Raw genomic sequence first — 14,005 nt, 5'->3', positions numbered from 1 at the left:
CCGATAGCTAACATGTAATGACTGTCGCAATATTAGTTGTGTACAAATGCTTTTCTTAATAGTTCTGACTTAGCTGCCAGACAGCGTAGCTGTGTGCATGTTCTTGGCTTCAAAGGATATATCTGTACAACTTTTGGCATCAGCATTGGCCAGCGCACCAATTGCAATGGTTGTTATGAAAGGAAGACGTCGCAAACAATCATCATCTCATATACTTCCGTCTCCAGATGGGTAGGTGTATGGAAAGGATTTGTCTGCTGACTTTGAAGGGCTGTTTTTATGTAGTTAGCGAGTTCAACTATACGCTCTTCCATTGTTGACTATGTTGTGTTTTTAACACGAGCCGGAGTGAATTTGAATCTGAACAACAAAGCATAAACACGGACACAATGGTTATAAATTTTTATTAGTGACTAGCTCTATTATTGGAAAAGGAGACCTCGCTAAGTCTTACTACAAAAGCAGGCTGTCTGCATTTATCAATCATTATGTTTTCATTGACAGCTGACCCATGCTGCCTCACGCTGTTTGTAATGTTCACAACTCGTGAAAATAATAGGCTGCCCCATTTTTGTGTTTGAGCCCGACTATTATAAATCTACTGTGTCCCACGGCAATTGTTCAAAAATATAGAATCATATTTATTCCTTGCGCAGCTCTCTATAGAAAATAAGAAGCCCTTTACCTGGCAACGGTTGCATGTCGACGCTTGTGGCATTATACACACAGCGACAACAGGTTATTGCACCTGGTACCATTAAGCTTGGTAATGAGTTATTATTAAGCTGTGACCTGCTGACTTTGAGCTGCCACAGCTGCGCATTTAGTTGAGTATTTGGAACAATTTACTCAACAGCATGAGAGTGAAAGACGAAGTGGTGCGGAGCAACCGTGTCCGTACTGGACGACTAATTAACTACCTGGATGCGTGGGTTGCTCACTTTTTATTTGCCTTCAATAGCTTAAAATATAACACTTTGCAGAAATTGTTTGCAAAAAGAAGATAAACGAAAGTTACAAATTCAGCATGAGTTAAGAAATCTGAATTTTAATAATACTAATAACTGTTACAGATTGCTGCCATACATGTATATGTTTGGGTTCGTGTCAGCATACAGCCTTCTTATTATACAAGAACCTGTAATATATCTACTTCTCTATCAAAAATGCAAGGACAGATATTTACCGGTTTTCCTTTCTACTTTCTACTTTTCCTTTCCGCTTTCTTATATATGCTTTTCCAAACATGAATGTTTCATTGATTGAAGGAACACCTTGGACATATGGTTACACAAGAAAGGAGGAGATTTTGATATATTCGATGGAAAAATCGTCATACATCCCGGAAATTACCAGCCAAAGAAAGACTATATAACTGTCAAGCGAATAACGGCTACTGACCGAAGGGATCATGTGCCAGAACTTAGCAGGTAAGAAAATACAATGAATACAAGTGATTTATTTACAAATGTATAGACAGGATGACATCTTCCGTACAAAGATGAATGACCTAGCCCATGATATATATATGTGAAAGTCATCAAGCATCATACAACACTTATTGGCAATTTTGTTCTTTTGTGTTACACTTGATGATGCCGCATAACAGACTAACGGAATTACTGAGGTTCATGTTTACAATAAGAAACTAAGCCTTAGCCTTAGTAGATATTTAGCGTGGTAAAACTAGACTGTCAGGCAAAGTTAAAGCAGGGATGACACAACGTCTCCTAGTCAGTTTATTTCAACACAGGATTATCTGCTAAAGCACTGCATAAATAATCTGCTAGGTAATAAATAGAAACTATATAAATAATATCTTAAACTAGTTGGTTATATATCGACATATCCTACTATAGTTTGCTAAGAAAAGGTGAACCTGTGTTTCATTTACTAGGAGAAAAATTCCAGGTTGTAGCTCTAGTTGAGTGTTTTCTACTCCAAGTACAGTCAAATTTTTACATTTATTGTATGTTGAGAAATCTTCATGTTCGGGTGGTCTAGGGTAGAGGTTTGACTGTACCAAATCAGCACAATAGTTTACATATAGGTGGTTCAATTGCAGCTAAGACATATTTTGAAAATTGTAGCAATTACTTTTATGAATAACCTGCAGGATGAAAAAAAGGGCAGGATCTAGCTATGGCTCTATGAAAAGCCATAGGAAATGTATTTATTTACATAGAGTTATATAGCTTTACGACTCGTAGCATGTTACTTCCATGTAAAGGCGAATGACTGATACCTTTCTCAAAGGGTTGCTATTTGTTTTTGAAGCTGGAATGTTAAACACGACTGCTGACTCGTTATTAACGTTCTCCTCTTCTATCGAACACAAATACTGCGGTCGGCACGTCTTTGTAATTTGATAGCCTTTTAAAGCAATTGTTACTTTTGTAAAAAGGTATGGGTGGAGTGTTTTGTCTCCATGGACAGTTGATACAGTCTATGTAGACTCACTAATCTGAATGAACTAAACTCTCAAGTGTAATAACAGTAGAACTATACAAGATAATTTCCTGCAGACCGAGACAGCATTATATTTAGTCATATGAAATACTTGTAATATCCTGATAGCGGAAGATCTTTGCTAGATTGTATTGCGTTCCTCGATTCCTCACGCTGTCATCTGCAGATTTCAAATTTTTTACTCATACTGCAATTACAAAAACGGTTCATGTAGGTTATTGCTTGTAAACAGAGTTTTTCTTAAGTCTGTTGCTGAGACAGCAAGGAATGACGCAGTTGGTAATGCTACAACCTCTTAATTGGATAGGAGCAAATTTCCAACTCTTGATCACTGGGTTTATTTGAATTAAGACTTCAAGCTAAAGAAACTTGCTGGCATGTAAAAAATTTACCTTTCAGTAAAAAGTGAAAAGGGTTGTAAATTTCCTTGTCTTACCATACATGCAGTCTTCACTCACCGTCAAAGAAAGGTGATCTTATAACTGATGACAGTCCTGTTGGTACATTGTACGATATAAGTTTGACTGCAGGCAGGCCTTACTACACCTAGTTGGCTTCAACTAATGTGGGAGTTGTTGCTCTTCTCTTGGAAATCTTCATAATCTTTTTACACAATGAAATTTTTTCTACCAGATTAGAGAAGATCAACGGAGACATTTATGACTTTTCCACAAACAAGAAACACTTGAAACATCCAGTTGAGGTATGGCTACCATGCCACCCCATCACCCATCCACATCTTCAAGAGATCAAGCTAAAGGCTAAGTTCAAGGGAGAAGAAGAATGGACCTATCACGATTGGACACTCTACGTGAGTCTGACTTTACAAGTTTTAGACTCTTTCGCATTTTTTTTCAGTTTCTTATTCAACTACCGCGCTGTAAGCTGTCGTGCCAACTGGTTGCTGTCAAAATTGACAGCATTCAGCAGATACACAGAGTTGAATCTCTTTTATGACTGGCAATCATTCTGAATGCCATATAATTTTAATTGTCGGAAGCTTCCATAGCAACCAAGTAAACAATACAATCAGACAAGCCATATAATCAATATATTTCAGTTTCTACGATTAATATGTTCATAACTCATGGCATCTGATCAATTAATTATAATACTGATCTGTCTCGAGGCAGAATTTAATAGCTATCGATGTATATTTTATTTATGATTTTAGGGCGATGATCCTCAGTACCCTGTGATGGAATTCGCCACAGATAGACTAGGTGTATTCGTAGCCACTGTGCAGCCACGGGTAGAGCGTGTAACCGTCACCGACCAAGGTCTACTATACAACGCAAAGCTCAACCGCTATATATCGCTACGATTTCCTAAGAAATGTGTAGACCATGACACAGCCATTGAAATACGGGTTGGTATTCCATAGCTTACTCTTCATGCGCCTGCTTATCGGTGAGCTGTATCTATCGCTACAAAATTGAAACGAAGTAGTGAATAGGTGAAACTAAAATGCATTGTTAGGATTAAAAAGATAATAACATGAAGTGTGCGTTGCTAGGCAACAGAGATGTGTAGTCTGCGTTGGCAAAGGAAGGCTGATTGGCGTCTAAGAGAGAAGAGAATATTGGTGAATGACTAATAACAACAAGATGAATAATAGGCAGCGTTGAATAGCGCAAGCTAATACAAACATTGCTGCCTCATGAATAATTAACTATATACTGTAATGAGAAAACTTTATATCTATTGAATGGAATTATAATCGGCAGCATTTAATCTGATGTCTGTCAGAATTGACACATCTTATTGGTCACATTACCTATTATTAGCCTCATTAAATGTGTAATTAGTTTGTATCTGTATAAACTTTATATTTCTATGACATTTCTAGCGATACACGAGTGTAGTCTACAAATATAATCATATAATCATTGTCTACCCATAAGAACCTGCAATTCAAGTGTGAAAATTCACTGATTCTTTTGACCTTTTGTATGAAGGAGTTTTATGGTTATTGTTAAGATTTGCTCAAATATGACATGACATCAATCAGGCATGCTCTTGCTAATTGCTTGTTTGTTGCATGCACTCGCTTTTGATCACGTATTGCGTCATTTCATTGGTCGGATCAATAAACTGTAAACAATTAGTTTACGCATGTATCGAGGCATATACCGATAATCGAAAATGTTTTTATTGTGCAGCAATGATTTTATCTTACAATCTGGGTGACCTTAATGTGACACGATTTTGGTGGTCCACTCACTACTATAATCTACACCTACGGCATATTCAGTTGGCAAGCCTAGTACATAACGCGCATGTTATGATATACATGTAATATGGAACCCTTGATGGATAGACTGTGTTATACAATCCGGTGAATGCAACCTGAAATCTCCAACTAGACTTTTGGGTTGAACAGTCTTGCATAAACAGAGTTCTTATTCTTTGCATGGTACACAGACTAAAAAAAGTTTTAATGTTTCTGATTTTTTTACAAGCATTAAAAAAACTCGGAATAACACTGTATAGTTTAACACAATGCTCACATCCGCTTTGAATCATTGATCATCAACCAATCATCTGTAAATAATTCTCTACCATTAGGTGTAAACATGCTAATCCTATAAGTTAAATGTTACAAAGCTTTTTTCTGAATGTTGATTGGTCAAATTTACTTGTCACCATTTTACAGCAATTTTTTAAAGCCTGTAGCATATCTTGTGATATTTTTAAAATTATTTCGTAGTACGATTTTGGATTTTGTAGTGAAACTTTACCCTAAACAAGGCCAAAGTTTTCAGATTTTGAAAATGTCAAAGAGCGCTGACAGATAGTTTGGTGTCCGCATTGTTTATAGCTATCGGTCATTGTGTTTCTTTCCTTTCAGATTATACCATTCAACATGGAGAAGGCAGAGATGGTGAAGGAAAGCTTCCGTTACAACTACCCTGATCTGAATGACTTCGAGCTAGCCACAGATTATTTTGAAATCCTTGCGGATGGCGGCGCAACCAGCTTTCGTCGCATGGTTTCCGTTAAGCTTCCCACCACTGCAGATGGTTTTACAGAAGAACACAGGTCAATATATAAATAGAACTATTTATATGAATTACACAAAAGCGAGTTCACAATCTATTTGCAGTCTAATTTCCTGGAGTGTCTGAAGTCGCAGCTAGCTGTCGTAAGTAATGCGCTGTCCCTCGGGAGCTGGTCATTGACTGCTGGTTTACCTTGTCTTATAGAGATGAGATTATAATTATGAGGAAGGACATGGAGCTCAACCAGTGGTTTGTGGTGGAGAGTAACATGAAGATTACAAGAACTACCGTAGCTTTTGATGCCAAGAACCTCGGAAGGTACGTAGTTAATGACCGACTAGACTGCTGCTGACCAGTCTTGACTTCTGAGTTTCACTAGAGCTCTGTGAGCCTCAGTGAGACATCGGATTGAGTTCAGAAGTTTAGTGACCCCTCATTAGAATACTAACTATCTAGTCCGAGAGCTAGTCTTTTTCTTCTGAGTGTTTTAATTGTGATCAGGTTTTGTTGATTTTAATCTTGAAACGTTCTGGCAGTCAGATAACCTCAAACATAAAAAAACAGTCGCAAATGATAGAAAAATACTAATACTTTCTGATAAAATATACTAAAATTTTGGGCAAGTTCACCTTCAAGTCTGTCATTGATAGTGACAGTGTTACAGATTCGGAGAAAACGATTAAATGAATGATATCATAATCTTATTTCTGAGCAAGTTTCATGTAAAATATTTTGACAAATTTAGCATTCAGTTGCGTGAGTCAATCACAAACTTGGATTGTTAGTGTTATTGCTATGTAGTTAACTTTTAACTCGGTTATTGGAAAAGCTATGCCATTGGTGATCTATGGTTTTGCATTAAGAAACCTTTTCAAGACAACAAAATGTTTATGAATGAAAAACTTTTGCTATTGATACGATTGCAGGTTGTTTGACTGTAAAACTTAATTCTTTAGATGTTTTTTGCTAAAAAATCTATTCTCCTTACTACTTGAAAGGTGTTGTTAGTTAAACTTGTATAACTATAATGAAAAGCGCAAAATGGAATTTTCTGTGTTGAGTTGCATTAAATGTGCAAGAACAGCTCAATTTTGCAAGTTCTTGCTAAATGTGAATTATTGAATAGGCAGCAGTGAAAATAATTTTTCAGCAACAATTGAGTTTACTTACCAAGGGAAGTAAGTCTAAATTTAGTTTTAGTATAAAGCAAAATATTGAGAAAATGTGACAATGTAAAGTGTTTAAAAATTCTCATAGATATGCCACAAAAATAGCTAAAAACTTTGCAATATGATGTTAGAGTGATGGTGGTAGACTACCGATACTATCTCGAGTTACGGCTTTGAACAATAAAGTTTTTTTATGGTTCAAAGGTGAAAAGTACTTGAACAATTTGTAAATACGCATACAGTGTCAATACGAAATTTACCATCTAGCATTCAGAAACTTTATAGTTTCATCCGGTATACCTGTTTCCTGTAGCTACCATTTTTAATTAAAATCAGATTCAAGAGGTGATCGAACTACACTTGTGTAGGAAGTTTGACTAGTTTGTTTGCATTGTAGGATTAGAGGCTATTTGCTGCTAATGCCTGCTCTGTTTTATACAAAGCATTACCCTGGATTGACTTTATATACATGTAATTTGTGAATCTTTTCATTAGTGACGACACTGTCAGACGACGGAAAACCATCTTTAGCATTCAATTCGAGACAAAATCTTTTGGAAGGTATAACTTCCTTTGCCACTTTAGTTTTCTCCACTTTTCACTGTCTCAATACTGGCACACAAACCTCTGTTATACTTTCTACTCTGTTCAAATTGCTTTTTGCTGCTCACTTTATTGGTTTTTGTACCTATTCATAAAACTGGTAAATAAAAAATTAATTTGAAATAATGATATTTTTTGTAAATAAAAAGACAACGTATTCAAGGCAATACTTTTAACATTTTGCATAAACAATAATTATTTTAATATTTTTTATTTTTTGTTGGTTATTTTTGAACTATATTATTATTGCGTTATTAGAATATTTATCTTTTTGTAGCATATCATTTGAGGCTGCTGGTATCTATAGATGTGATTATAACATGCCATCTAAGAATATTCACATCTATGTAGATGTCGCAATAACATGCCATCTAAAAATATTTGTATCTATAGGTGTGACTGTAACATATTTCCTAAGATTACTCACATCTATAGATGTCTATAGACATCTATAGATGTCTATAGACATCTATAGATGTCTATAGACATCTATAGATGTCTATAGACATCTATAGATGTCTATAGATGTCGCAGTAACGTTACATCTAAGAATTTTTATAGACATGATCATAGCATGTTATCTAAAGTTGTTCACATTATCTACAAAGGCTCCCAACTATAGGCATAATTATAGCATGCTATCTAAGGCTGTTTGTGATATTCTGTAGTATCAGGTGAGTGTGTTACAGGTTTGTTATACTTCGAGCTCCTGCTAAAAGAAAGCTAAGGATGAAAAATGCTCTGCCAGTTCTGGAAACTAAGATGACTAAGTGTCGAAGAGAAATTCTAATATTTAAGAAAATGTTAAAGAAGTCTTGGAACGTGTGGATAGAGCTAGTCAAGCCCCTGCAATTAACTGAGGTAATCAGCAAGAGAGAGGCAGATGGAATTATGTGCATCAGCCGACCGGAGCACGTGTCTTTAGACTTGGATGGTCAGCCGGAGTATGCTGTGCCTGTAACAAGGGAGCCTTCTCAATCAGAAGTCGTGAGTTTCAATCGTTTTCGAATTGAAGAGCCCAGTACTAAAATTGCTCGAGTGAGATTCCTAATAAAATTTGATTCGCAATGGTTAATTTAAAAAAAATGAACTTCAGCATTTCCAGCAAAAGTGATCTATATAAAAAATTAACTTGAGAATGTCTTAAAGGGTGTTTAAATTTTATATCTCAGTTTTTTCTAGAAGAAGACTTGGGTACTTTCAGCACTGGGCTCTCCAATTTTACTTCTTGTAACTATTACTATGCATTCACCTTATGTGCATAGTTCTATACCTTTGTTTATTTCTCCCTTTTGGAAAATGCGCCTTTTTATCCCTTTCAAGAATGCAATGAGGGGATCTACTACAGCACGCCAAACTCTTTATTTACTACAACAAGATTCGTTTAGGTGCAATGACTGAGAGTTGAACTTAATCTTCAGTTCATTAAATAGGGGACGGGTGCTCAACCTCCCAATCCCCCTTTGAATACATATTCCTCATGGACATTGATATTATCTAGTAGGCTGTAATAGGGAAATCCATTACCTGTTCATTGACATTGACGTAGCAGACATTGTTTTAAAAAAGGTAGATAGCAGTTCAGAAAATAGGTTGCATTTAGGCCTACATGTATGTCACAGATAACTGAACAGTATCAATTGAAAAGTGCGAAATTATGAATTCTTTTCTTTTTTGCACTATCTTTAAAAAATGAGCAGATGTTACGATAGTTTAAACTAATACTTGTCCAAACTAATATCCTAGCAATTGTTTGTTGAACAAACCATGAATATAAAAATGCGCAAATAAGCAAACGTTTAATGGCAGCTGATTTTTACCTCTATGATAGCTCAAAATAATGATTTTTTTATTGCGCTTTTAGAAGCTGACTGATTCCGAGTTAGACTTTGCTAAAAGTCTTTCAGAAAACGAAAAAAAGGAATCTACACTAGAGTTTAGACACATCTATGACGTCGAGTCTGAAGATAATATTCAACATTCCCGAGCCAAGCCGATCAACAAGCAGCTATCTAGGTCAAAGTCTATAAAAAAAGACTACAATTATATAGAAGTCGATGACGGGAGTGACTGTGGGTTCATAGAAGTCGGAGGCAGCGTGCAGGTAAGCTAATACGTTATGGCATAACAGAGAAAGTCGTCACTTCTTGGTATTGATACTAATCATTTACATAGATTAAAATGCAAGGCATGTAAAGGTTAACTCCTAATTTATGAATTCCTACCCTACAATTGTAGAAGCTTGTGTTATTTTTTGCTAACTGCCAAACTAGAAAATATAAGACCGATTTGGAGCTACTTTTCACATTCCGGAATTACTTTATGAAATTTTTTCTTGTAAAAAACGGAAAATAATTTAACCGATTGTAATGGTTCTTACATTGCTTTATTTAATACATTATCTGTATTATTTGTTTTTTTAATCAATCCAAAGTTTGTAACAACGCTTTGTGCAATTGTTTATAGTCACAGAAAATATTCGTAAAACAGAGTTTTCTGGTTTTATTTTTGAGTTAATAAGTTTTGAAAATCTTGCCTACGTGTAAAACACAGCAGCTTTTGTAAAAATAACTTTTGTAGATTTTTTTTATTTAACATTGGTGATTGATTGCATTGACAACTCTCTTTTTTTGGTCTTTTATGTCCTTATAAATCCATCGGTATGAGGCATTATGGAGAGCTCCCCAACTGGCTTTCCTCTCCTCAGTGGCCTCCGAGTCTAACCTAACTATTCAACTTGTAGCCAGTCGAAGATGCTCCACTGCATCCTTACTTCCTCGAGAACCATGTTGACAACTTCATGACATTTGAGATTGAGCCAAAGAGTACAGACGCTAGAGGTGACATCGAGGCCTTCATAAAATATTATGTCGAAAACACCAGCGCCTCGGATGGTCTTGTCACCAAGACTTTGGTGAGAGAGTGTCATTTTACCATCACAGCAGAACAGGTGCGCATAAGATTGGTTTGAGTCAGAATTTTTTTATAGCATTTGTATCAACGAATGCTAAGAAAAATATTAACGTTAGTCAATAATTGGTTATACAGCAAGTTATCTCTGTTTTGTGTTGATGTGAGCATTAGCTACCCGAGTAGTCAAGATTTCCAGTAGAATGGCTCCTTCCGTTTTTTACATGTTCAAGACCTAGAAGCCGCAGCTTTTTTTCTATGTTTTACGTACTGATTTATACGGTATACATACATCAGTTGAAATATCATGGCAAGATATGAGATTACAGATATTATGTTAATCAATCCAGTCTTCTCGCTTGATGAATGTCGCTCTATTGACACAAACGACACTGTCTTACAGGTGGCTGAATACTTCTATGTTGAGCAAGAACAGGAGCCTGTGGTGGATGAAACTAAGGAAGAGGGTCCTCTCTCTGACTTGAATATTTATGTCAAAGACCTGGTTAGTGCAGAGGAAGCTGCTAAGGTTACAGCAGAAAAAGCGCGAGAGCAGACTGTCACAGTGAGACGCCTTGCTGCACCTCTCCGACCAAAGAGGATGAGTAAGTAGATGAATTGCTAATATAATATATTTGTTAATCCATTTTATTGCTATCAGTGTGCACTGATATAAATTTATTACTATACAGTCATGCACTCTGAAGTTGACTAAGTTTGAAGCCAGTCATGAGATTTTTACTCAATCGCTGATTTGACCTTTGCTCTCTACAGTTTACCGAGAGCCTCGGGTGCTATCTGGACGCTCTCTGCAGACCCTATCTCGCATGATAGAGGAAGGGTTAACTCTCGCTGTTTACCTTGACATGCCTGACAGTACCATCACTGGTATTGGATTTGATGCTCTGAGCAATGGACTCAGTCTGTCTGACGTCACCTACAGGTGTGCTATACTCCCCTTTTTAGATTATTTAACCATAAGTATCATACCGTGTCAAGGTCAATTCTACCTGGTAACAGTGTTTTAATGTACCCCTTGTTCTTTTATTATAAAAAGTTGTCATTTACAGAGCAAAGCGATAACTAGTTCCATGTCCTACAGAAAATACTAATCTGTAGCAAAACATAGCATAACAATTCAAAAGCTTGTAGAACATTGTTATGGTAATTAGCTTAAAATAAACAAGTTTTCCCACTGATCAAGTGTAACGCTCAGTGCATGCAGCTAGTTATGTGTGTAGCTGAGCATATGTAAACTTATTTATACCTAATGCTGCCATCCTGCTGTCTAACCAACCTGACTCCTCAAATATCGTATATTTCTACCTGTGATTATTGAGTTATACTGCTAGAGTATATGTAAATATTGGGCATAAAGTGAAAGTCGAAGAATTGAATCATTCCTTGCGCTTAGCCAATAATAACACATACCATGAGTTCCTGCATACAAGTCGACACGGCGTATAAGTCGAGGTCTAAAGTTTGTACCCGATGTATGAGTCGACTCTCTTCTCTGACTAAAATTATTCGATCGCTAATAGTTCAGTCGGCATCAGAGGCAGGAGATGCGTAGCTAAATAAATAGCATTCAAAATTGCCATCAGCAAAAAACGCCCATGTTTTTTGTGCGGTTGGCATTATGTACAACCATTAACAAAAGAGCGAGAGACGCCAGTTCTAGTGAAGACCACAAAGCACGACAAACAATACTTAACCATCGTATTGACCAGCCTCACCAATAAATAAACCGAAACTACCACCTATGATAATATGTACACTTTTAACAAAAAATTTATGCCACAAGACAGATTTCTGTCAGGAATCGGGATTCATGTTCAAGAAAAAGGATTGATAGACTATAGTGGATGTGTCAAATGGATTACTGAAACGTGGGTTTGTGGGCAAATGGGTTACTGAAACGTGGGTTTGTGGGTAAATGAGTTACTGGAACGTGGGTTTGTGGGCAAATGGGTTACTGAAACGTGGGTTTGTGGGCAAATGGGTTACTAAAACGTGGGTTTGTGGGCAAATGGGTTACTGAAACGTGGGTTTGTGGGCAAATGGGTTACTGAAACGTGGGTTTCAGTGGGCAAATGGGTTACTGAAACGCGGGTTTCTGGGCAAATAGTATGAAAAAGAATTAAATTAAAAAGAAAGTTTGTCTAGATGAGAATCTTAGTGATGAAAATTGGAATGGTGAAAAGTAGAACTTTGTGTTTGATCCATTTCATATTGAGTAGGGTTACTAGTATTTTACTATTTTATAAATCTCTGTATATTATATCATGTAATTTTGATTTGCTATGGTTTTTTAAAGTTGAATTTTACTAGAAGTTCTGCAATAAAAAATGTAACTGCTGTAGAAGTTGAGGGTGAAGGTTTAAGCTTGAAATTTGGTGTCAAATATTTGACTTACATGCCAGAATCTAATGAAACAAACAATGAACAAGGGAGCATAACTACCAAAGAAGGCACAAACAGAATTAAGATTTTTATGTATCTATCTTACACTTGACTTTTGTTTACCATTTTTGCCACGAAACATTGGTATCTCATGTAGAATACTGCTGAGGTGGAAAAGGAGCACCAGAACCAGAGGTGATAGTGCCGTCGAGGTTCTACTCAAAGCTCTCAGTGGGATGGGTCGAGAAGATATAGTCTCTGTAGTCCATGACGCACATCGTAGGAACTCTGAGCTAACACCAGCATCTTTTCTTCATCTTCAGCAGGATGATGACGGGGAAGGTCTGCAACGTAGAACTTCCAATGCAGTCCCGGTGAAGGAGTTCACTTTTTGATATTATTTATTGAATTTTTTTAAGTCAAGAAACACTAATTATTCCAGCATGATGTTTTAGATAAATCGTCTTGAAAATCTATTTTATATTTCACTATGTAGTAATCTCTATAAAATACAGTTCAGTATGCTATCTTATCAGCGTGTTTCGCACAAGTCAGAGACTACAGGGCTTTTGGAAATGATAGTACACTGCGCGCCATTTTGGTATTGGCGAGTGTTCACTTTTCATATTGACAATGATGACATATTAGCATTGCTATAATACTATTAACAGTCATTGCATGACTATTACAAATCTTTTTGCAATGGCTATAGTAAAGTTCTGATAGCCCCTTCATAAGCCCTATATAAACACTGTATGTCACATACGACTGGATACAATCCAAAACTCATTTACAAGGCAGAATCTGTTGCTTCTAAGTTTACCGAGGCTACCGCTGATATTATTTCAATAGTTATATGTATTTATTGTGCATTTAATAAAACAATTTAAATAAAAGTGTAATAGTGATACATGTATTTTATTAGATCATTGTGTTTTAGAGGTATCTAACTTTCTCATCATTAGTATATCTGGCTGTTCACAAAAACTAGTTGGTAGCTTAACCAGGTGCAGATAACTAAACATCAACTTCACCTCTGTCCATTGGTGATTATTTCAGACCTTTCCAACTGCTCATTTACTCTGCCATTCAGTAAAAAATCAGGAATAGGCAACTTCTGAATGTTCCCAGCTCATTCGAAGAAGTATTTTTAAGAAATGCTGTCTCTATGAAAATTCCTTTAGAGACATTTTGAATAATCTTCTCTAAAATAATAAGTCTGTCTGTCTGTCCATATGTGCGGCGCCACTGTCGGAGGTTGCGAAAAAGGTATTGCACCGTACAGATTCGAATTGATGACATACAGCTTAGTAGACTTACATGTGTATTCGAATACCTACGCTAATCAAGCACCTTGCTGCCTTTCAGAATAATAGTGCAGATAGTTATTTTTTATGCTTCATTTGGACACCTGATGATCTCTCACAGAGCACTAAAATGCCAGGGTAC

General features: G+C 36.3%; 1 protein-coding gene across 1 annotated transcript; it reads left to right on the top strand.

The window, feature by feature from the left end:
• Positions 1-793: 793 nt before the first annotated feature.
• Positions 794-13,412, top strand: LOC137391136 (uncharacterized). Its single transcript, XM_068077500.1, has 12 exons — positions 794-928; positions 1,269-1,430; positions 3,103-3,280; positions 3,644-3,838; positions 5,321-5,511; positions 5,676-5,789; positions 7,933-8,230; positions 9,108-9,347; positions 9,987-10,193; positions 10,557-10,758; positions 10,928-11,096; positions 12,714-13,412. Exons 1-12 carry the CDS (start codon positions 858-860, stop codon positions 12,949-12,951), a joined length of 2,265 nt encoding a protein of 754 aa, XP_067933601.1. The 5' UTR covers positions 794-857; the 3' UTR covers positions 12,952-13,412.
• Positions 13,413-14,005: the final 593 nt, after the last annotated feature.

The sequence above is a fragment of the Watersipora subatra genome, chromosome 3, assembly GCF_963576615.1.
Source record: "Watersipora subatra chromosome 3, tzWatSuba1.1, whole genome shotgun sequence".
In the NCBI taxonomy this organism is placed as follows: Eukaryota; Metazoa; Bryozoa; class Gymnolaemata; order Cheilostomatida; family Watersiporidae; genus Watersipora; species Watersipora subatra.
Note: the sequence above shows the minus strand (reverse complement) of the source record. Positions and strands in the feature narration are given on the sequence as shown.

What these genes read in the sequence shown, in the direction of transcription:
- LOC137391136 (XM_068077500.1), top strand. Translation starts at nt 858, where the DNA reads ATGAGAGTGAAAGACGAAGTGGTGCGGAGCAACCGTGTCCGTACTGGA. An exon ending in CATGTGCCAGAACTTAGCAG is followed by an intron (nt 1,431 to 3,102) that starts GTAAGAAAATAC and finishes TTTTTCTACCAG; the next exon opens with ATTAGAGAAGATCAACGGAG. An exon ending in ACACAGCCATTGAAATACGG is followed by an intron (nt 3,839 to 5,320) that starts GTTGGTATTCCA and finishes CTTTCCTTTCAG; the next exon opens with ATTATACCATTCAACATGGA.